Below are 24,934 nucleotides of genomic sequence, written 5' to 3'. Positions count from 1 at the left end.
CTATTCACAATTGTTGCAAGTTGGTTCATCATGTTCTAACAGGGAGGGGGGAGGACAAACAAACAGAGGAAAAACAAAACAAAACAACTTCGCGCCCAAGTACCTCTGGAAGGTTTCTGCAGCAGTTACCCAACTGCCGGGCTTGTATTGACATTTTAGCCAGCCCCAAGTTCTGTGTGAGCACCTGTTCAATATAACCTTAATTTACTGCCAGACCATGGTTGGGTACTAATGCCGAGACTACTTAATACATTCCAATTTGAAAAAATTCATATACTTCTTGCTGTGGGGAAGGAGATCACTTTTATAAAGTTTGGGGAATTATTTTCATGCACCAATGACACAAACAAGAACTTACTTCTCAGAAACAAAAATAAATTGTATGAGATGACACCCCCTAGCTTTGATTCCACATAATGAAAAGATCGATAAGCTAACTGTATTCTTTGAAGAAAAAAGTTTAAAGAATTGACATGTCCTGAGATGATTTTTACTTATTTTTTTTTTCCTTTGGCCCTGGTCCTTTTTGCCTTTAGTTTCAAAACTCTCACTGCACCAGCAGCTAAATTATTCACAATGAGCCATTTCTGTATTGATCGCCAAGTATATTTAGCCCTGGCTCCTGGAATTTCTCCATTACTTACTGGAAAACAGGCAGCTTCACTTCTTGTCTCCAAAACCACTTCCCTTCTCCCTCCCCTCCCCTTCTTCACCACCACCCTCCCTACCACCCCCCCCCAAAAAAAAAAAAACTTTTCTTCTTTATGGAATAATCAGATCAAATTCCCAACTCAGTCACTACACAGCACTTAAATTTCAACCTGCTGTACTGCTACCAAATTCTTTCAAATTATGGTTACATAAGGCTTTAAAGAAAGGCATCCATAAAGTTTAAAAGGGGAGCAGTTTCTTCGGATATTTTACAAATGAGTTTATCTCTTTAAAAATGTACACATTTAACACACACATATTAAGAAAGAAACGTCAGGAAGAAGCGAAAGAAGTCTGCCCCATCAATGAAAAGATTTTTAACCCTCAGAGAAGGAAAGAAAGAAAAGGAGAAAGAGAAACGAAATGTACATACAAAAGAAATTGTCCTTTGATTAAAAAAGATTCATCACCATTTCCAGCTCTGTCGGGAGATCTCAGCTTCTTCTAACCCCTCAAAGAGGAGGTGACAATGTCGTGCTGAAGATAAACGGAGAGAGAAAGAAAGAAGTTTTTTGTGTTTCCCCCTTCTCTCTTTCCCTCCCTTGCCCCTTCCAAGCCAAGCCCCCTGCAGAGTTCAAGGCGAGGAGGAAGGAAAAGCACTTTACAGGTGGGTCATTCCGAGCCCAAATCCAGCAAACAGATCGGCTGATAAACAAAACCAAGAAATGAGAGAGAAGGAACACCCCCCTTCTCCTCCACCACCACCTCCTCCTCCTTCACCCCTCCCCCTCGTCCCTTTGGGATGGTCTAGTAGGAAAAGTCACTCAGGAATGGCACCACGTACTTTCAGGAAAGAGGAAAAAAAAAAAGAGAGAGGGAGGGAGGTCAGTCAGTGCTACAGCAATGCGATTAACAAGAAGAGAAAAAACTTGATCCACCGGTTCCTTAAGAATCGACCAAAAGCTAAGACAAGAAAACTGAAAGAAGGTGGGGGGGGGGGGGGGGTGGATAGGGGAGGGACAGTCAGGGGGAACCCAGCAAAGAACCTAGGCCAACTTCACAGGACAGTTTTTCGCCCTTGGCAAAACAGTAATAATAAATTAAATCTTAAGTCCATCTCTTTCGCCCACACCAGAACCTGTCAAAGTGATTTAACTGCTGCCTTTTTACGTGTCATACCAGCTTGTTGTTGTTGTTTAATTCCAACAGGATTTGGATATTCCCTTATAGCTGGGATAGATACACAGCTGCAATTTATTCCAAGCTACCCCACCTTTCTTGGAATTCAAGTTAAAACAAAGCAAAACAAGTCCAAATCCATGACAGCTATAGAGATGAGAACTGATTAATCGATTAACATCCCAGAAACAGATTATAAGCAGGGGACGATAAATTAAGGCAGAAGACATCATCTTCAACCCGATTCCCTGAGCGTCCTTTACAGAAATCATTAGCCTAATCATAACCACAATGCATCCCTCCCAGAGAAAAAATATCTATAGTATCTATATCTTATTATTACTGGTTAACAGCAACAAGTCATTTGATCACATCACGGTGCAAAACGAGATGCTATATAATTACACTTAACTTTGAAAACACTCCCCCCACCTTGAAAATCAGATACACATATTATATATAATCTATGAATCAGAAGACAAATAAAACAAGAGCTGTTCTTCACCACGCAAAAGCCAAGCGGAGATTTACCTCAGCAGTGCATGCAGTAAAATAATCCCATCACCCTTTTGTTTGTGTTTACTGTTAGTGTGTCCTCTCTCTTTCTTTCTTTCCTGTGCCTAACGTGTGTTTGTGCACTGCAGTTGGTGGTGGAAACTAAGGCAGTGGATCTGTAGCTAAGGGTAATCCTGTTTTTACTTCCTCCATCTTCAGCGAGAAGCAGGGTTAGCCCGGGACAGCTGGTCAAACCCCGAGAAACCGATCCGCCGGAGCCAGAGCACATCTCCCCCGCCGGCCGGGCTCGCGCAGACGCCCGCGGGCGGAGGGCGGGCTGGCGGCGGGTGGCGGAGCCCTAGGCGCGGGCGGACGTGCGCGCGCGCGCGTGTGTGCGGGGCCGGGGCGCTTGTGCTTGTGTGTGCGTGTGTGTATGTGTGTGTGCGCGGGCTGGCGAGGCGCGTGTGCGCGTCTCTGCGCGCTGGGCCGCTCGGCGCGCTCGGCAATCGATTACAGGACAAGTGCTGCCCCGGCGGCTCCGCGACGCGCTCCCTCCCTCGCGCCCACCCGCGCGCCGGGCCGCGTCGCCCCTGGCCGGGCGCCCCCGGACGGCGGACCCCGCCCCCGAAGCCGGGGCGGGGGGATGGGGACCAGGTAACCCGCTTCCGAGAGTGCCCCGGCAGCCTCCCCCATCCACTCCTCCCCGAGTCGTAATAAATCTCACGTTTTCTGCCGGCTCGAAAGGAAGAATTGCAGCGACCAGGGGATCATTTCGGCGTCGTGAAGTTTTCTTTCAAACTGGGATCTGTGGTGAGGCCGGGCGAAGGGCGCGGGACCGAGATCTAGGCGCGCGACGCGGAGCTCCGGGCTCCGCGTCCTGGCCGGAGTCTGGGTTTGCGCGTGGACCCACCCACTCAGCTTCGCAATAAACTGTGCGGTGCGATTTCAGAAACCGGCGCCCGACCAACCCGGACTCGGAGCAGGAGAGAGGGGTCCTGGGGAATGGATTGAGCAGGAAAGGCAGGTCTGATATGCAGCTCAACTATTACTATTTTGAAAGTGCTTTACAGTGCAAGTTTAAAATTAGAGTGTCTACTTGCTTTTTCTACCCCGGGCATGTGGCATATCCACCACAGTCAAGGAATGAACGGGTAAGGGTCTAAAAAGTTGTTAGGAGTAAAGCGCTGTCTCTCAGTGTCATCAGTTAGCTATAGCGCAGCTTTTGTATTTGGGAAGAACTTCTGTGAATCGTCATGAGAAGAAAAAAACAAAAAACAAAAACGTTCTTTCTGCAAACAGTCGCATGTAGCATCTTTCTTGACCACAGTTGCAAAAAGAGGGAATAGAGACTTCTATAATTAAAGGGAAAAGGAAAATGAAAGGAGCTGAAAATACTGAACTGTGTAGTCTGGATGGCTTAAGTTTGAAAACACGTGAAATTTTCAGCACTGCCAAACAGCATTTCTGAGAAACCATATCACAGATTGTGTAGAAAATCAATGCTGAAAGAGTAGGAGCAGGCGCTGTACTCCTACTCCTTTGAAGAATCCCAGAAATAGTTGCTGAGGTTTTTTTTCTCTCTGCTGAGGGAAGAGAAATGATACATTGAAAATAAAATCGTCAACTGTTATGTTAAGCGTCACTGTGTATATCTGGGAAATTTTGGATAATGTCTTTAGATTCGGAGACTGGGAAGGAATTCTTTTCATATTGATACACACTAAATCATGGACATCCTGTGACTTGTATAAACTTTAATATTTTTAATGAATTCCTTTTTTAAAGTTTACTTCATTTGTTGGATTTATTAAACAGCTGTACTAAGAAGCTTGTTTTTTAAATCATGGAAAATGGTGGTTGGTGCTGTGCTGTAAACAAGATTAAACAGTTTTCATTGGCGAGCAAATCATTTGGACTCAGGCTAACAACAAATTTTAAGACGATTTTAAGAACAGCTGTGAGTTATGTGATAGTAAAGCAGGTTTGTTTTTTGGTTTTTTTTTTTTTTAACCTGTCAAGTGTCTAAATAAAAGTCATTTTCCTAAAGTTATATTTGGGAAAGACCATAGAACTCCACAAATCATTCTAATCATCCGAATAGATAGCAAAAATTTTAATCTTAAATTATCATACAAAATTGAAATGTTCATAATATATAAAATTCCCAGCATACAAAGGGTAACATAACTTTTCTAGACTAAGCCGAAGTGTTGAAAGTTGTGGAGGTCCTTAGAAAAGATGAATTAAAACATATTCAGAATTAAAATGAAGTGTCTGGATAGTTTAAGCAATTTAATTCTGTAGTAGAAGTGGATTCGTTGTGAAGTTCTAAGGAATCATCTTCAAGTTCCCCAAAGCCACCACAGCTGATACAGTCTTTGCCCCTGGCTCATTAGAGCTTAATTTAGCTCCCTTGAAAGCCTATCCTTCTCCTGAGTTACTTTCATTGGCTCCCTAATCACCAGAGGCACACTCTCTCCCTCTAGTGGCTAAGTATTCAGACACTTGACATTTGATGGCCCTGTCTCCCCAAGGATGGGTATTTGGGCAGGAGGTAGTGATTCCCAAATTTTAAAATGGCAAAGTGACTCATGGTTACTTGTGAGAATTAGATCATTTGGGGAAGCTTCCCTCTTCTTAACATCCGATGTTCCTTTCTCATTTGAAGATCATGGTATATCACACTCATGCCAAAGAAGTCAAGATCATGTTTACATACAAAGACTAGGGTTCCGTTTCATCCTTTGCAGTCAAATAATCCTGGCTCTGAAACTCAACAGTTCCACTTTGGGAAGGAAAAGAAAGTGAAGTCTCTCAGTCATGTCCGACTCTTTGTGACCCCATGGACTCTAGCCTGCCAGGCTCCTTCATCCATGAAATTTTCCAGGGAAGGATACTGGAATGGGTTGCCATTTCCTTCTCCAGGGGCTTAAACCTTTGTATAAACTAGAAATTCCCTTTGTGCACAGTTTTTCTCAACATTGTTTGTGTAGGTCAAAGGATATCTATATTTCCAGCCTTTGCCATAACTGCACACATTTTTAAAGTACTTTTATAGTTACACTTTACACAAAAATGTATCCTAAGAAAGTACAATAGTATGTTCATTGGCTACTATATCCAGTTGGATAAATTTTCACTTTGAGGGCGGGTTGAGGAGGTAGAGAGAAAACGTACCCCACCCCCACCATTTTTCATATAGCTGGTTCTTTGTCCTCCTTTCTATCCCATCCTATGAAACTCCCTCCAGACACTGATCCCTGTCTTACACTGGCATATTTCTTTCATTATACATTGTGTAAATGTTACTCATTTGTTGAGTTTTTAAAAGTAAATCCCTGCCACTCCCCCCCCCCAACCCCGCAAGAATGTCATCTTTTTAAGGACAGAGATTATGTCTGTCCTGCTAACTGTTGTTTTCTCAGAATTACCACAGGATTTGACAGGAGTTAGTACTCAGTAATTATTAAATGTATGAATGTGGAGCTAGCCCCATACTCACCTAGCTTCCATGTGTTAATCTGTTTTCAAGGGCCAAAAAGTATACAAGATCAAAGATATACTCTAATTCCATAAGTAATTTGATCAATTCTTGGCTCATAAGTCATGTTACAAATAACGTTAACAGGTCGACTCTGTCTTATGACCCATGTGAAGAATGTGGATACCTTAGTAGATAATATAAAGTTTTACATGTATGAATAGTAAAATTGGTTAAAATAATTTTGAGTAAAATACATTTATGTGACCTCTCTGTTTCATAAATTATTTCATGTTAATATCTGATAGTTCATAAACCAAGCTATCAAAGAATGCAACAGATTTAATTCTATAATTACTGAGTACAGTTAGCAAAGAACATTTTTAAAAGGCAGAGTAGATTAAGGGTGGGTACATCATGAGGTATTAATATTGTTCTCTTCAGAGAATTTATTTTGTCTGATTTAGATTTAAAAGTCCTAGTACCCTTTAAAAGAATTAGACTAAAAGTTCATTTTTGTTTATTCAAGCAATTAACTTTATGTTTTTAAGTTTGGGTTTTATTTTTAGCAGAGGGAAGAAAGGGACAATTTGAAACACTGCAGTACTTTCCTAATATCAAAGAAGACATTTTTTGGAAACCAGTTATATACTGATTTTTCTTGTTTAGTTTTATTGTGGTAGATATAGAACATAACCAACCAGAGAAGGTGCCTTAAAATTATTTGAATTCCTGAAAAAGTTAAGTTTGCCAAGCACACATAGGCACAGTGTTTTAAATCTGATTGCTTGTTTTATTTTGTCAGGTGGTGGTGTTCTCTTTGAAGTGTTGTTCTCTTTTTAAGCAGGATATGGAACAATGGTCTCACTTTCTCCTGTCGACCTAGATTGGCACTGTGAAGAAGCAAGGAAGCCCTAAATGGAACCATAGTTTCAAAGAAAACATCCTAAGATATCAAATCCATTTCATAAGTAAGGTGTGTAAATATCTTCCAACTTTGCCTCCGTGACTACATTGATGGTCTGGAGTCTGTCCTGCTGGCATGTGAGTCCCACATGGTAGGGGTCTTCTCATTCCATCCACCTTGAACAGTAGTTTCTTTGAACAGTTCTTGAGAGTGTCACTTTGCAGTTTGATAAGGCTCTTGTGCACATACCCATGTCCCTAGAAAAGGTAACATTATGACAAATTCACGGTCCAGTAGAATATCAGATTTCTTCTAGAAAGCACATTTTGATGTAGAGCAGGTGATAAGCTGTCTCTATCCCAAATGAGAATTATAAATCGTGGGAGTTAAACTAAGACCAAGGGGATAAGACAGGAGAGATTTCTGGGGAAAAGAAAATGAAAGTATACATTTCTAGATATGTCATTAGAAACTTCCATAATTGCTTTAAAATGTAGGTGTGTTCATCATTTGAAGAAATGAGTATGATCAGTGCAAAGATGAAGGAACTTTGAATTTGGACAAGTGCAGATAGATGACGCTTGTAAAACAATTCCAAAAGGCATGGGGAAGAAGATTCTTCTAGCAAGTCATGAAATTATCAAAGAAAGAAAGTATATTGAGGTTATTGGAAACCTCCAATTAAAATATTAGTACAAGGAAATAAAAAGATGATTCAAATTTTGAAGACAAAGTTCATGAATGGAGGATAACAGTAAAAGAATACGTTGTCTCATGAGCATTACTTTAGATACAGAATAATAAACACCCTCTGAGCGCAAGAAGAAAATCAAAAGTGATCATTTGACTTTGGAATTGGAAGGTGAACATAGGGCCAACTAGCCTAGAGATCTATAGCATCAATAGTTGGATTCTGCTGGAGATATTCATAGTCTAAAGCAAAGTGATGGCAGATCGCATCTCAAGAGAAATATTTGGTAGTCAAACCATTGCCAATAGGCATATGATCCTGATTTTTTTAATACTCAAAAAAGCTCACAGAACTGTATGCCTGGTGTTTGTGAGAAGCCTCAGCTCTTTGTAAGATTGTTTCACCGTCTAGCAGTTTAATCACAGGTTTAAATAATCCTGTATGTGTGTGTGCATGCTCAATTCTATTCGACTCTGTGACCCATGGAACTGTGGCCTACTAGGCTCCTCTGTCCATGGAGTTTTGCAGGCAAGAATACTAGACTGGGTTGCCATTTCCCCCTCCAGGGTACCTTCCCAACCCAGGGGTTGAACCCAAGTCTCTCAGGTCTCCCACATTGGTAGGTGGATTCTTTACCACTGAGTTACCTGGGAAGCCCCCAAACAATCCTGTATCGATGGAAGAAAGTAGAACTCATTAGCAATAGTAAGTGTAGGAAAGAATCCAGGGATTCAACCGTCCTCTTTTTATAACCAGATAGTGGCAACCTAGGGAATTAAGAGCCTTACAGGGATAGGTATTGGAAGCCGTTTCCTGTCTGATGAATCTGAAAGAGGGCTTGAGGTATGGAAGGAGGGAACTGAATCAAGTCACTCTCAGGTAGTAAAGTCAAATGTCATCTAGTTTTCATGGCTTGTGGTTTAGAGAAAGGTTAGCTCAAAATAAAGGCTAGTTTGGCATTCTTAAATGTCCCAAGACATGAATTATGAAGATGAGAATAGCACCATCAGAATCTCTCCCCCAGAAGCTCTACTCAGACTTCATAAAGGTACAGAAAATTTGACGTCATGGTGAGGTGCTAGACACCAGGGAAAGTCCCACTTAGTAGACTAAGGATATCATCAAATGTCCCATAACCATATTCCAGAAACTGCTTCATTGGAAAACTGTGTCTTTCAAGTGTACTATTTTTGAGAAATAAATCTTCATGCAGAATCTACAGCACTTCATTTTTTATTATATTTTTTATTCTACCTTGTTCTAGACTGATTTAAAGTAGCTTATAAGGATATATGTTTATATAATTTATATAATTGTATGTGCTCAACTTATATAAATGCATGTGCTCAGTTGCTCAGTCGTGTCTGACTCTGCAACCCCCATGGACTGTAGCTTACCAGGCTCCTCTGACCATGGAATTTTCCAGGCAAGAATACTGGAGTAGGTTGCCATTTCCTTCTTTAGGGGATCTTCCCAAACCAGGGAATGAACCCACGTCTCTTGAGTTGCCTGTGTTGGCAAGTGGATTCTTTAACAATAACACCATATATTTACATTTATATAATTAGTAAATTATATATAGTATTATATTTACATGTATAATATTAAATTTAGAGGTGCAAGAAGAAAGTAAAACATGTGAAAACATTAAGTGAGAATAGTACTAAAGCTACATAAAATTCCCATGTAAACATTTCCTTAAGTCAGGCCACAAAATGTGTAGCTTTCTAGCAGCCAACTCAAAAACAAAACTAAACATAGCAAACAAGGTATTCAGGTACATTTTTCATGGCACCTGTGATAAAAACTGAGCAATTATTCAGCAACAATACAATTATTTGAGGTATCCAGGTTCGATGCACAATACTGGATGCTTGGGGCTAGTGCACTGGGACGACCCAGAGGGATGGTATGGGGAGGGAGGAGGGTGGAGGGTTCAGGAAGGGGAACACATGTATACCTGTGGCAGGTTCATTTTGATATTTGGCAAAACTAATACAATTTTGTAAAGTTTAAAAATAAAATTAAAAAAAAAGAATACTGTATAATGTAATGCAGTACTTTAAACTGATGATTCAACTAATCTCAACAAAATTGGGGTGCCATCGGGACTAAGAAAGCCATAGATTTTGTTGTCACTATAAGCATTTATTTTATGCCAGGCATCATAAGCCCCAAGTTAGAGGGATAATACTAGCCACATATTTCGTATGAAGAAATTGAAACTTGGAGACATTATTATCTAGGCCAGAGCCCTACAATGTCAGAGCTGGACTTAAAGATATGGTTTAAGTTCTAGAAACCGCATGGTAATTACCAGTATGCTATTCTGTCTTCTTAATAACTAAATATATTTATTAATCATACAATCCTGTTGTTGTAGTTAAATCCAGCCCATTTAGTAACCCACTGTCTGATACTGAAACATTTGAAAGGAAAACTGAATGTCTAAGATGTTCTTAGGAGGTTATTCAAATGTGGTGCCAGCATGGAATTCTACCAAAACCAGTGCTTAATTGTGTGTGAAACAGAACTTATTTGACATCTAATACTTTAGCATCAGATATTCATAAGTACTTACCTTGAGCTCTTCTAACAAGCAAAGACAAGAGAACCACTGAGGATGAATTAAAGGATAACTACCTTCTAAAGAATTGAGTAAAGAGATATAGACAAGAACTTAATTTTAAATTCTGGATCACCAAGCATATTTGCACATTTTGTTTCAAAGGGGGTCATTTCTAATTTATAGCACCAAGAAACAGAAGCATCAAACTCCTCCCTTTTGTAGACTTACTTCACCTATATGTGCAAAGAATAAAGGAGTTTTTGTGGTGAACTTTGTGATTTTAAATAGTTATGGTGTTCTTCAATGACATTTTAAATTTCAAGAAACAGGTTTTGTCTTAGTAAAGAGCAGCTCTCAGTTTATAGTAAAGGTCAATTTGGACATTTTGCTAGGACCCATTAAGTGAAGCCTGTGAGATTAGATTTTTTATTTCTGTTTTAATCTACAAATACAGTGAATATTGGAGTAGATGGGTAAACCTGTACTGTTTTAATTAGTTTTTTTTCTATCCAAGTTTGCACAGGTGTAAAAGTTACACATTTGTTCTCTCAATAGGAAGGTTTTTTTCCCCTAAAATCAAAAAGAAATAATACCTTTATTGGGGGAAATTTGCTTTAGGGCATTTTGAATAACCTGCCCTAATCAGAAGAGCTTCCCCAAACATTATGGAATAGCCAACAAAGGAAATGAACAAGGGGTCTGATATCTTCATAATATATTCTTAGAAATAATTTAACATTTCCTAATATTTAATATCAATAACCTCAGATATGCAGATGACACCACCCTTATGGCAGAAAGTGAAGAGGAACTAAAAAGCCTCTTGATGAAAGTGAAAGTGGAGAATGAAAAAGTTGGCTTAAAGCTCAACATTCAGAAACAAAGATCATGGCATCCGGTCCCATCACTTCATGGGAAATAGATGGGGAAACAGTGTCAGACTTTATTTTTTGGGGCTCCAAAATCACTGCAGATGGTGACTGCAGCCATGAAATTAAAAGATGCTTACTGATTGGAAGGAAAGTTATGACCAACCTAGATAGCATATTCTGGAGAAGGCAATGGCACCCCACTCCAGTACTCTTGCCTGGAAAATCCCATGGATGGAGGACTCTGGTAGGCTGCAGTCCATGGGGTTGCTAAGAGTCAGACACGACTGAGCGACTTCACTTTCACTTTTCGCTTTCATGAATTGGAGAAGGAAATGGCAACCCACTCCAGTATTCTTGCCTGGAGAATCCCAGGGATGGGGGAGCCTGGTGGGCTGCCGTCTTATGGGGTCGCACAGAGTCGGACACGACTGAAGTGACTTAGCAGCAGCAGCAGCAGATAGCATATTCAAAAGCAGAGACATTACTTTGCCAACAAAGGTCCGTCTAGTCAAGGCTATGGTTTTTCCTATGGTCATGTATGGATGTGAGAGTTGGACTGTGAAGAAGGCTGAGTGCCGAAGAATTGATGCTTTTGAACTGTGGTGTTGGAGAAGACTCTTGAGAGTCCCTTGGACTGCAAGGAGATCCAACCAGTCCATTCTGAAGGATATCAGCCCTGGGATTTCTTTGGAAGGAATGATGCTGAAGTTGAAACTCCAGTACTTTGGCCACCTCATGAGAAGAGTTGACTCATTGGAGAAGACTCTGATGCTGGGAGGGATCAGGGGCAGGAGGAGAAGGGGACGACAGAGGATGAGATGGCTGGATGGCACCACTGACTCGATGGATGTGAGTCTGGGTGAACTCCAGGAGTTGGTGATGGACAGGGAGGCCTGGCGTGCTGTGATTCATGGGGTGGCAAAGAGTCGGACACGACTGAGCGACTGAACTGAACTGAATATTTACGTTAGGTTTCCCTGGTGGTTCAGTGTTAAAGAATCCACCTGCCAAGCAGGAGGTGCCAATTCAATCCTTGGGTTGGAAGATCCCCAAGAGAAAGAAATGGCAACCCACTCCAGTATTCTTGCCTGAGAAATCCCCATGGACAAAGTTGCCTAGTGGGCTACAGTCCATTGGGTCTCAGAAGAGTCAGACACAACTTAGCAACTAAACAACAATGGTATTTATGTTTGAGGATGAATGCTTAACAGAAAGCTAGTTAAATATTTAACCAAGCCAATTAAACCTAGACAGCAAAAATTTAAAGTGGTCATCTTTTTCACAATGTAATATGAATTTGAGAGGAGTACCTTACTCTGAAGTCTTTGGGAAGATTGCCTTCAGAGGTCATTCCTGAGGTGCAGGTGGACAGTACAGGCTCTGAGACCTGGTACCATTAGGCAAATTATCATACACAGAGGCCCTTAAATCAAGTTCAAAACCAACATTAGCAACTTTGTGGTATTTTCACTCTTCATGTCATTTTCCTATATGGCAAGAACAAACTTGGCAATTATGTTTTTCTTTATGAATAAATGATGTTTCTTGGATTTTGTACAACCATGTATTATGAGTTTAGGCAGTTTTAGTTAATAGTACACCTAGGAACTTGAATTTCTGCAACCCCACAAGGCTAAAGGCCAGACCCTGAACAGTGAAGCTCCCTAAGGTCATACCACTGTGTACATGACTCTTGTCCTTTGGCCAGATTTCTCTTCTGACCCCTGAGAATATTATAGACTCATCCTTTGGCCTGCTTTAGAACCTCAATGGATATTCGGCTTCAACCAGGCTAGCTTGCTTATGGAGATTTGTGAGGGACAGCGGTATTTTTGAGATAAGCTGTCTAAATGGAACCATTCAGAGATCTGAGATGGAAACCTAGAGATCTGAGAAAGAGAGAGAAAGAAATTAACTGCAACAGATGATGCCTGTAGTGATGACAGCAAAGAACAGATCAGAGTTGAGAGAATAAGCGAGGCAGAGAGGCTGTATGGAGCAGGAATGTCCCTGAGTTTGGCTGTGAAAGTAAAGGCAGAGGCTAGTAGCTGGAGGAGGATGTGTAGTTGAGGAAAGTTTTGTTTTTTTGTGTAAGACATCAGCATCCCTCCGTGCTGATGAGAAGCTGTCAATAACAATTTAGAGATTTAAGATAGAAGCAAATTGGTGAAGTTCCTGAGGAGACAGAAAAAAAAAAAATAATAACCTAGAGCACAAGTGAAATAATTAGTTCCTGATGAGGAGATAACCTCTGTACTTAAGCAAGAAACGATGGATGCAGATGCAAATAAGTTTGTTAGTTGACATAATGGGGAGTTGGGGAGGGTTTGAAGAAGATATCAGTGTTATTTATTAAGAGTGAAAGGAAAAGTGACTGTATTCCAAGTTTTAAGAAAAGAGTGAATAAGCTTGGAATAGGTTGCTACAAAGAATATGAGAGAGACTAACTTTAAAAAAGTATGGAAAATTGATGGGTGAAATAGAGGAACCAGTTGAGGCTGGTGACCACAAGTAAGCCACCAGTGTGCTCCATGCTGTAACAATAGCCAGTCTCAGAGCCCAGGAATAATCTGGAAACAAAATGAACCACGTGTGTCCAGTGTAGAAATTCCAGCAGGTAGGGAGCTGGGAGACTGATCAAAGATCTTCAGTTAAAAGAAATAGATTGAAACAATGAACAACTGAGTAAGCTATACAGAGAAGAATACTAATAGGTCAGGTACTGACCAAGAGGAAGTAGAGCAATACAGACACCTGGGATTCCACTGGGGTTGAATAACTTGTATAAGAGGGAATTCTGAGTGACACGTATATAAGTATAGAAGACCAGGAAGAGAAATTTGGTGTCTCTGCTGAGGACAAGACAGCAGGATCCAGACTGGAGGCTGAGAGTCCTGACCTCCAGAATGTGGATCATGAGAAAAGTGACAAGATAATCAGGAGTCTTGGGAGAACAGGAAGATACTGAACTAGTCTTTGAAGAATGAGTCCCCAGGAGGCAGCTGATAAATAACAGCAAGGGAGAGAGGCAGTGAAGAGCAGCAGCAGGAGCATCAGAGGAAATGGAAATTATAGTTAGGGTGACCATGGCATCTAGTTTGCCCATAACAACCCTGATTTACACCTGTGATCCTGACACAGTTATTAATAGTGCTATATTTTACTCTTAAAAGTGTCCTTGTTTCTATGTGAAGTAACATGTTCCCCCCTGCCTTAAAGGGGAGTAGTAGCCCCAAGGAAAAGTTCTTTCATTTAGGAAATAAATTATTTTTAAATAAGTGAGAAAATATAATATGGATTTGCTTATTTGTTTGTTTTGTTTGAAAGAAGAGTTCCAAAACTATATAAGAAAGATTTGGAAGGGGATGAAGTAGTGTGTAGTCATGTATGAATGTGAGAGTAGTCATATATGGATCTGAGAGTTGGACTATAAAGGTAGCTGAGCACTGAAGAATTGATGCTTTTGAACTGCGGTGTTGGAGAAGACTCAAAAGTCCCTTGGACTGCAAGGATATCAAACCAGTCAATCCTAAAGGAAATCAGTCCTGAATATTCATTGGAAGGACTGATGCTGAAGCTGAAACTCCAATACTTTGGCCACCTGATGCAAAGAATTGACTCATTGGAAAAGACCCTGATACTGGGAAAAATTGAAGGTGGGAAAAGGGGATGACAGAGGATGAGACAGTTGGATGGCATCACCAACTCAATGGACATGAGTTTGAGTAAGCTCCAGGAGTCAGTGATGGACAGGGAAGCTGGGCAGTCCATAGCGTCGCAGAGAGTTGTACAATACTGAGTGACTGAACTGAACTGAACTGAAGTGATGAGGCATTGAATCAGAGGAGCTGCTGCTGCTGCTGCTAAGTCGCTTCAGTCATGTCCGACTCTGTGCAACCCCATAGACGGCAGCCCCCCACGCTCCCCCGTCCCTGCAATTCTCCAGGCAAGAACACTGGAGTGGGTTGCCATTTCCTTCTCCAATGCATAGAAGTGAAAAAAAGTGAAGTCCCTCAGTCATGTCCAACCCTCAGCGACCCCATGGACCGCAGCCTTCCAGGCTCCTCTGTCCATGGGATTTTCCAGGCAAGAGTACTGGAGTGGGGTGCCATTGCCTTCTCTGGAATCAGAGGAGAGGAGATACCAAATACTGATAGTATTTGAACTGAGAGTACAAAAAAAATATGTTGATCACTGGAGCTCCCATCTCCATTTCAATTTTCTTACCAACTTTCTGACTCCTTTAAATTGGAATCAGATGAACAATGAGGCCTTTAGAGGTTAAATATGCCTGTTATTATCTATATCTTAATTTTGTGGCCAGAGATTGTAGCAGTTCTTATTTTACAAAATGAATGATTCCAGTAATAGGTCTTTACAAACAGTTAACATTGTCCAAGTTCCTACAGATCGTTGTCATAAAATGACCACTAGTCTAGATGATAGCTTGCTTATATTAATTCTTGCATTTATGTTTCGAGCACTCTTTCCTCTGAACTTTGATGGATTTGGCTTTCTCTGCCAACTCAATTCCATTTCTTCCTTCAAATCAGGGTAACAAAACAAGCCAGCTTAAGGCCTCTGGATCACATAAAGTCTGGTTTATTCACCAAAGTCACTGGATTTTGCCAAGCATTATACACTGAGAGCTGATGGCAAAAGGATAAGAGAAAGTGTCAGATGACAATACCAAAAAGTAAATAGAAATTAACAGTCTTGATAAAAGCAAAATATTCTTATGTCTGTTTCTTGTCACAGCCATAGGCCATAATGTGCCTTTAAAGACCAACGTAACATGTAATCAAAATAGAATTGAAGAGTCTTTTCTTTAAAAAAAGAAACAGTTTTACTTTCACTAAAAACAGAAATCTCCATTGCAGATTATTCAAAGGAGACCTTTAAGTCAATTAGATAATTTGTATTTAAGTCTACAAATAATATAGGATAATACAACTGAGACATAAAGCTTGCCAATGTAATTTATGGAAATATAGATGAAGCCATTTCCCTGAGCTATAGATATTCTTCAGTCATCTTGGTAAATAAATATGCAAGTTAAAATGAGTGGGATTTTTCACTTTCTAAAAATGTTCATTTTAATTTACAAATAAATTGTCCATGGGAATGCTTAATGTAGAAAGCATGCAACATTGATTTAAAATATGAATCATTTATTTAAAAATCTATGCACAGTTTTTCAGAATTACCTGATGATAAGAAATCAGTCTCACTGCCTAAAACTGTGATTCACAAACTTGTTTTCTGTTTCTAAGCCATCCACATGGCTTTGAAATATTTTTCTATGTAGCTATGTCTTTCATTGCATGCTAAAATTCAAAGCTAGATTACCCATTCCTCTCCTTAGCTTTCCACTCCATTCTAAATGAATATCAGAGTATTAGAAGTGGTGTAGAGGTTCAAAATATGTTTCCTATAACAATGTCTTTCAAATTCAGGTTGCAACCCATTCAGTTCAGTTCAGTTGCTCAGTCGTGTCCGACTCTTTGTGACCCCATGAACTGCAGCACGCCAGGCCTCCCTGTCCATCACCAAATCCTGGAATCCACCCAAACCCATGTTCATTGAGTTGGTGATGCCATCCAACCATCTTATTCTCTGTTGTCCCCTTCTCCTCCTTCCCTCAATCTTTCCCAGCATCAGGGTCTTTTCCAATGAGTCAGCTTTTCGCACGAGGTGGCCAAAGTATTGGAGTTTCAGCTTCAACATCAGTCCTTCCAATGAACACCCAGGACTGATCTCCTGAGTGTTATAACCAGCATTTTTTTTTTAAGAAATGAAAAAGAATGGAACAGTGACCAGAGGTTCTGGTGCTACTGAAGGAAAGAATGAATGCCTTGAAAAGGTCAAAATTAACTAAATATATGTGCTTTTATCATTAAATACTAAAAGCAGTTAAGATCGCTGGTTTCAGGTGAGCTTTCCATTTAGTTTAACCACGTCTTATCTTAAATGTTTGATGGAAGTCACTGCTGGTCTTCTGTAATTTTTTGATTTGTCAACTGGAAAACAGAAGTTCTGTTCAAGACTGATTTCTGGTTACTGTTGCTATTGTTCAGTCTCTCAGGTGTGTCAGACTCTTTGCAGACCCATGAATTTCAGAACACCAGGCTTCTCTGTCCTTCACTATCTCCTGGAGTTTGCTCAAACTCAGGTCCATTGAGTCAGTGATGCTGTTCGAAGTTGATGATTGGTTGATCCTCCAATACTTCCTAAAAGAATTTAAACTCAACTCTAGAGAACAATAATATGAAATCCTATGTGTAACATAAAAGAAAGCAAAGGGAAAAGAAAAAAAAAATTTTTTTTTGGTTCCAAAAAGCTGCTCTGCTGCTGCTAAGTCACTTCAGTCGTGTCCGACTCTGTGCGACCCCAGAGATGGCAGCCCACCAGGTTCCGCCATCCCTGGGACTCTCCAGGCAAGAATATTGGAGTGGGTTGCCATTTCCTTCTCCAATGCATGAAAGTGAAAAGTGAAATGGAAGTCGCTCAGTCGTGTCCGACTCTTAGCGACCCCATGGACTGCAGCCTACCAGGCTCCTCCGTCCATGGGATTTTCCAGGCAAGAGTACTGGAGTGGGTTGCCACTGCCTTCTCCCCCAGAAAGCTGCAGTTGAACACAAAACATACTTCTGAATTCATAGTAATCAGGCAAAAGAGGAAACGTGCTATAGATGACATAGTCCTAATTATCTAGGAAGCTGTGAAATCGGCAGCCCAAACACACTACATTTCCCAGCTCAGTGCTCCAAGAGAAATTTGACCCAGCTGATAGTGACAGAAGTGCTATTGGTGCTACAAGGATCCAGAGTCTTCAATCCGGAAGGCCTAGGGTCAGATCCAAGCTCTGTCATTTACTGTGTTACTTAACAGTTGAAACTGTTTCTTAAACTCTATTTCCTCATCTGTTAAAGTGCATCCTAATGATATAAATTAACTCATAAGGCTTTTTTTAATAAGAATTAAATGAAGTAATATTTGTAACTGATCAAAGCAAGGCTGAGACAAGCTCTGCTCCCTGGTAAAGGTTATATTGTGTTTCTTTACTTAATTAAGTAAGCAAATATTCTGAGTGGCAGTTTTACAAAAGACGTTCTGAAGTCAGTGTGATTGCAGTTAGGGCAATTATTAAAATGACATAAAAGCTGACCATTGCTTTGTATCTTATGTTTCTATTGAGCTCCTTCCCAGTATCTTTATCGCTTTCCATTTTTTTAAAAGGAAAATCAGAAAAATAAATATGTTCTCTGCCACATCAGTCAGAATGCCCACATCTCATGCTTATTCTTCGAAACATCCTCCTCCTAATAAAATATCTCAGATTGAGACTTTTTTATATGGACCTCAGCCAACTGAAAACTAGAGCCTCTGTGTCTTGACTTGAAAAACCTCACCTAGCAGTAAAGAACTCAACTCAACTATACTCAGGTCTGGGATGAAAAGTTTACAGTTTGCAAATTATCTCCCTCAAAGACTAAAAAAGAATCCAGTTTTTGTTTTCTCTTGTTGAGAATCTTTAAGATGGAAAATTTTGACTTGAGCATTTTTAATGAAATCAAAGACAAAAAAAAAACTATAGACAAAAGCTTTGTGTATGAAATGACACTGTATTCACTCACACCTTATGCGTAAACTGCTCTAGTTATATTGAATCATTAAGCCACGTTTTGTATTTATGTCCTGGATCTATGTTTCTACCATACATTATAAATACACCCTTTGTAATTTCATTTAGGTTAACTTATTTAGGCATCTACTATCAACATCAATAATGTTATCATTTAACTCACAGTAAAATCTATTTTTTCATGCGTCCTGAGAAATCTGTATGCAGGTCAAGAAACAACAGTTAGAACTGGACATGGAACAACAGACTGGTTCCAAATTGGAAAAGGAGTACATCAAGACTGTATATTGTTACCCTGCTTATTTAATTTATATACAGACTACATCATGAGAAATGCTGGGCTGGATGAAGCATAAGCTGGAATCCAGATTGCTGGAAGAAATATCAATAACCTCAGATATGCAGATGACACCACACTTATGGCAGAAAGCGAAGAAGAACTAAAGAGCCTCTTGATGAAAGTGAAAGAGGAGAGTGAAAAAGTTGGCTTAAAACTCAACATTCAGAAAATGAAGATGGTGACATTCAGTCCCATAACTTCATGGCAAATAGATGGGGAAACAATGGAAATAGTGAGAGACTTTATTTTGGGGGGCTCCAAAATCACTGCAGATGGTGACTGCAGCCATGAAATTAAAAGACGCTTACTCCTTGGAAGAAAAGTTATGACCAACCTAGACAGCATATTGAAAAGCAGAGACATTACTTTGCCAACAAAGGTCCATCTAGTCAAGGATATGGTTTGCCCAGTAGTCATGTGTGGATGTGAGAGTTGGACTATAAAGAAAGCTGAGTGCTGAAGAATTGATGCTTTTGAACTGTGGTGTTGGAGAAGACTCTTGAGAGTCCCTTGGACTGCGAGGAGATCCAACCAGTCCATCCTAAAGGCAATCAGTCCTGAGTATTCATTGGAAGGACTGATGCTGAAGCTGAAGCTCCAATACTTTGGCCACCTGATGTGAAAAATTGACTCATTTGAAAAGACCCTGACTCTGGGAAAGATTGAAGGCAGGAGGAGAAAGGGGCAGTAGAGGGTGAGACTGTTGAATGGTATCACCGACTCAATGGACATGAGTTTGAGCAAGCTCTGGGTGTTGGTGATGGACAGGGAAACTTGTCATGCTGTAGTTCCTGGGGTCACAAAGAGTCAGACATAACTAAGCAACTGAACTGAACTGAACTGAAAATCTATTTTTTCATGCGTCTGCGTCTTATCTCCCATAGTATACTAGAGCAATTTTATAGAAAGACTGGGTCTTTTTCTTTAGAATCTTTATTTCTTGGTACAGTGATTTACACAAATTTGGTATCATTTTTAATAAAGATTATCATAGAGGTGAATCCCTCATCAATAATATAGTATAAAATACTATAATGCTGCCTAAGTATTCATTCATTAAAAATCACTTTTAATGTAATTTCCTTTTTCTTTTTCTATTTTCAAATATCTATGCCTTTTAAAAAATTTAGGCCTTTGACTATATCAACCAAACTATTACTGCCTTTTGCAGTTATTAAATAAACATCTCTTAAATAAACATCTCTTTGTTTCTCCTAAATCTTTGCAGGGTTTAGAAAGAGCTTCGTAAGTGTTTTTAATCCTCTTCTTTAGAGATTATACTATAGTATTTCAGTTCACATTGTGCACGTCTAGCATTGGTGTCCATTTAGAGTAGTATATTCATATTATCTACTTTTTAAAAAGTGAGCTTATGTCTTAAAATAGTGTATGACTTCAATGTGGTCACAGAACTAAAACTAGGATTAAAGTCTAGCTTTCAAAAACACCTGTTACTTATTCTCAATTTCTTTTAAGGCTAGAGAAGATGGTGAACTTTTAATTTTTAATCTTTAACTTCTATTTATTTTTATTTTAGGTAATTTTAGTATTTTTACCTCTCAGTAAAACTGACAAGTTTTCATTTGAATGAAAATAAAAAGTTACTTTGGACATTAAATTGAAAGTAAAATTAAATGTATAAGCATATGATACTAATAGTAATGAAGATTTATAGCTCAATATATTAATATTTTAGACTTACCTTTTATGTTTTCATCTAAACTATTGTTCTGTGGTAGATTTCTTTAAGAGCAATATATTTTCAGAATTGTCAGAATTGTTAGTTCATCTCCTTTCCACTCAGTTCATATCTTTCATTTAGCTACATCAGAATTAAAACTTTTATTGGCAAATCCATGTTGCAAGTTGGATGGAGAGGGTTTTTTTTATTGCATGGAGTGAGAACTTTATTGTAATTAATTCATTTTTATTATTTAAACTTTGATTAATGCTAAGAAATATTGAAGGTTACTGTGGCAGACTGATTTAAGAATCTGGAGAATTAACTTGGGAAGGTATCAATGACCACCATGGTATAGGATTAAGTTTAAAGTGACATAATGAAAGCACTGTAATATATTTTGACACAACCCATTCATTTGATATATTATTTATCCTATCTATATATTCCAGGATGTCCAAGTCATAAACTTTGAATATCCTTTTTAAAATCTCTAATAACTGAAGTGAAATTAATTGTGATGTGAAATAATAAAATTGTAAAAAAAAAACTATAGCTTGCAGATTATTGTTACTTAGCTTTAATTCTTTACTAAAAGTTGATATGTTGCTACCCATCTCCATAGACAGAATAATGTGTGTTTTTGGAAAATCATCCAATGGTTCTTATAATAAGAACCAGAAGATCTTTTCAATAGAACTAATAAATATTGCTTACTTTTATAGTTAACAAAGCAATTTTTATAGAGACTTATCTAGCTAAGTACAATAACAATAATAGGGGAAAAATCAAAATCTCCCTCATTACCTGCTTCTGTAATTGTACATGCAAGTATGCTTGAAGTCTTTGAAAGAGACATTGTGCAGCTTGAATACTAATTTTGTGAGTACTGTAATTTCACGTCTGCTATCCATGTTCAAGCTGGTTGTGCTCGAGGAGCAGCTGAAGCTTTATGGAAAACTTTGTAAAACATTCTATTTTGAAGCAGTTTTTTTCCTTTGCATCATGTGCTCTGGGTATTTTTCTTCTTTTGTGTCTTATTTTGAGAACATTTGTATGAAAACAAGATCTTTGTTTCTTACAAGCACATCTGCTCTTGCTGCTTATAGATTACGAGAGTAATCATCCTCTGTGACATCATAAACATTTCCATGGCAACCCATTGGGCTTACTTTTTTTTTTTCATATAATAAAAAGTTACAGTCTGTCAGCAGCAGCGAAGTGTTTGTCTCAATACGGATACATAATAACTTCCCAGTTTTCTGCATCCACTGCCCATGGCCTGTTCATTGCAAAACACTGAATTCCCTTAGAGTCCATGACACTGTCAATTCCAGTTATCCACAATTTAGTGAAAGAATAGGATGCTTGAGGAAGCAAATCCTGAGTGACCAACTGTAGTGTACAGGTTTGGCTGGTATTAGTTCAATAATGGAGGAAATACACGATACCTTGTATTTTATGTTCTGTGGTAAATAATGATGTAATTTGAATAACAACAGAAAGATCTTGAAGCCCTTTACTTGAAATGATTTTATGAACAGTTTCTACGTCCACTCAGCCACTTCACTGCTGTCACTGCTGTGATGAAATGTAGCTATGAGAGAGACCTCAGTCTGTAATCATTTGGATAGTAAGCCAAGGCTACTAAAGAGGACTGGAACTAGGAACAGACTTTCTGGCATGTTCCACTACATCAATATCAGTCAAAATTATTTAGTCACAACAACCAAGCAATCCATAAGAAAATATTTACTGAGTACTTGCTATGTGCATAGCACTTTTAAGGTAGTATATACATAGTCCCTGACCGTCCAGACCTTCCTTGAGATTAATGTCTGATTAGGACAGTATCAACATTTTTCCCCCCAGTACTACTTAGTGCTGAGGGCTTTCCTAGTGGCTCAGTAGTAAAGAATCTGCCTTCCAATGCAAGAGACACAGGTTTGATCCCTGGGTCTGGAAGATGCCCTGGAGAAGGAACAGAGGAGGCTGGCAGGCTACAGTCTATGGGGTTGCAAGAGTCGGACACAACTTAGCAACTGAAACAACAATTTAGTTTTGAAGTAAATCCTTTCCTCTTTTATTTTAAGCAGTCCCATTTTATTTTAAAAAGTTTATGTGTTTGAAATGAACCACATTAGTTCAGGATAGTTGGTGAGCTAAGCCCAAATAACCTGTTCTGTGTTGAATGCTTAAGGATATTTGGAGAGAGAGCTGAAAAGCAGCTGCTCTCTGGGTATGCTTAGACTCAGAATGGCAGAAAGAAGACACATGATCCTGGGTATGAAGCAAGTATCATTTGGACTTCCTGAGTCTGAAGATAGGTCAGGAATGAGAAGATGAGCACGGGGTTGGGTAGCATCACCGACTCAATGGACCTGAGTTCGAGCCAACTTCAGGAGGTAGTGAAGGATAGGGAAGTCCAGCATACTGCAGTCCATAGGGTCTCAAAAAGTCAGACAGTACTTAGCAACTAAACAACAACAACATCTAAGGACAAAGCATCCAAATCCAAGGAAGAAGGCCTAGGAGATCTACTCAAGCAGAGGCAGGGCAGGTATTGGGCAAAGGTAATAACAGCAGGCAAATGGCAGAGGTCTAAGGAATAGAGTGTCCAGTGCTGTAGAGACTGAAGAGCATGAGTCAACAATCCATTCAAGCAAAACTGAGCTCAATCATGGGAGAGCCATTCACCGTGTACCAGAGGACATGGCAGGAGCCAAGTGAAGAGGATCTGAAGTGTTAAATGTCCCAGTGAGTGAGTGTAGGTTTTGCATATTTCATATACTTATTTATTTATTCACTCGTTCAGTAACAGACACTTTTATTGGACACAGGAGTTAATAAAACTGACAAAGTTAAGCCTATGAAACACATTCTCCTGGATAAAACAGACAATCAAGAATTCAGCAATTAAATATATAATGAATATCTGTTTTACATGTCATGATGGAAATAAGCAGGTGTCATAATAACAAAGAATAAAGAAGTGCGGGTGGAGAGGTGCTACTTAGGTCTCACAGAAGGTCTCTTAGAAACTATATACAATACTGGTTTTTTATAAAATCTTCTTGACCCTACCCCTCTCCACCATGCCTTACCAACTTTAAAACCATAACATACACATCCATGGTTAGTTCTAGACCCAGATGTTGCAATTAACCAGTGGCCTCCTGCACCAATGATTCCCCACCACCAACATCTTTAAGTCCCTGAACTGACCCTTGTGTCTGTCCAGTCTCCAGGATCAGCTGACAACCTGACTTGTCCTGTTGCTACTTAAGTCCTCATGATGATAAATCTCTGTTAAAAATAGCTTCTTATGAGGGTAGAAGTTTCTCTTATTCAGAAGAGACTAACATAATCAACAAGCCTAAATATCTCAGGGGTTTAACACATTAGAATTTTGTCCCTTGCTCAAAGAATTTAGTGAGATTGAGGACCTTTCCAAATTTGCTCAATCATCTCTTTTGGGGATTGGAGGCCTCTGCCAAAATCTCTGCTTTTCCCTGATGAACAAGGGAAGGAAGACAGCGGGGGATCATGGGGAAAGTATCTATGGCCAAGCACAGTGCTGGTGGGCAGGCATTCTTGCATCTCTCTGCCCACATTCCATCTGACAGGTCTCGGTCTCATGGCATATCTACCTATAAGGGAGGCTTGGAAATGTGGTCTAACTCTGTGCCCTGAAGGAAAAAAGAAATAGGTTTTGTTGAGTACAATAGTCTATCTCTTTATTTAACAAGTATTCATTTCACTTTTTTTCCCACACAAAGAGCTTACTCATCTCTCCCTAAGTGAGCTCATCGAAGGCTCCATCCAGTCACTGAAAGACTGTGCTTTGATTGAACCAATAACTTGCTCTGAACACAGAAAGAAGGCAATGGCATTCTAAGAAATACGAAAGACCAAGGAGCATCATTAACATATCCTCTTCTCTTGTGCTGTCTTTCCCTGTATTAGCCAATCACTTACACAAAATGATGCCATAGAAGGAAAGGGAAAGATGGAGCAATCATAGTTCCTTCTTTCATTCCTTCCTTACTCACCAGTGAGCCAAAAGTAGTAAAGCAAATTGAAGGAATGTGCATACAGAGATAAGCAAAATAAAAACAGTTGAATAGGGAGTATGCAGCATTTCCACTGGTCTAGCAGGAACAAAATGCATAGCATACTTGAGCCACAAAATAAGAGTTGTGTAATTTCAGTAATTCCACATGAGTTAAATGCTCTCATATTTGCATTTAAAACTGGCATGGCACAATAGAGAGATGAGAAATAAAATTAAATATTATTTAGAATAACTAAGTAGCAAATATAAAATACCATTAAGTCAAAAAATGCTGTAAAAGAAAGGATAAGGTTTTATAGCTTAGTGCCTTTAATGCAGTGGTCCCCAACCTTTTAGGCACCGGGAACT

The 24,934-nt window shown here is 39.4% G+C and overlaps 1 protein-coding gene across 24 annotated transcripts in view; it reads right to left on the bottom strand.

Annotated features, from left to right (window-relative positions):
• The window catches only part of IKZF2 (IKAROS family zinc finger 2), a 187,217-nt gene extending 183,462 nt beyond the window's left edge, over positions 1 to 3,755 (bottom strand). For 4 of the 24 annotated variants that reach the window (XM_086341822.1, XM_086341734.1, XM_086341901.1 and 1 more), the window contains exon 1: positions 1,122 to 1,260. In XM_086341822.1, coding sequence (XP_086197948.1) covers positions 1,122 to 1,124 — 3 coding nt within the window. In that variant the 5' untranslated portion in view covers positions 1,125 to 1,260. Of the gene's footprint in view, positions 1 to 1,084; positions 1,261 to 1,316; positions 1,393 to 1,495; positions 1,749 to 2,361; positions 2,685 to 3,049 lie in introns of those variants that run through there. The other 20 variants (XM_086341874.1, XM_086341802.1, XM_086341926.1 and 17 more) reach the window with 15 other exon arrangements.
• Positions 3,756 to 24,934: the final 21,179 nt, after the last annotated feature.

The sequence above is a fragment of the Bos grunniens genome, chromosome 2 (assembly GCF_055505025.1).
Source record: "Bos grunniens cultivar Pamir isolate PY7600 chromosome 2, Bosgru_T2T1.0, whole genome shotgun sequence".
Lineage (NCBI taxonomy): Eukaryota > Metazoa > Chordata > Mammalia > Artiodactyla > Bovidae > Bos > Bos grunniens.
The sequence above is the reverse complement of the archived record's forward strand: the minus strand, read 5'-3'. Positions and strand labels throughout refer to the sequence as shown.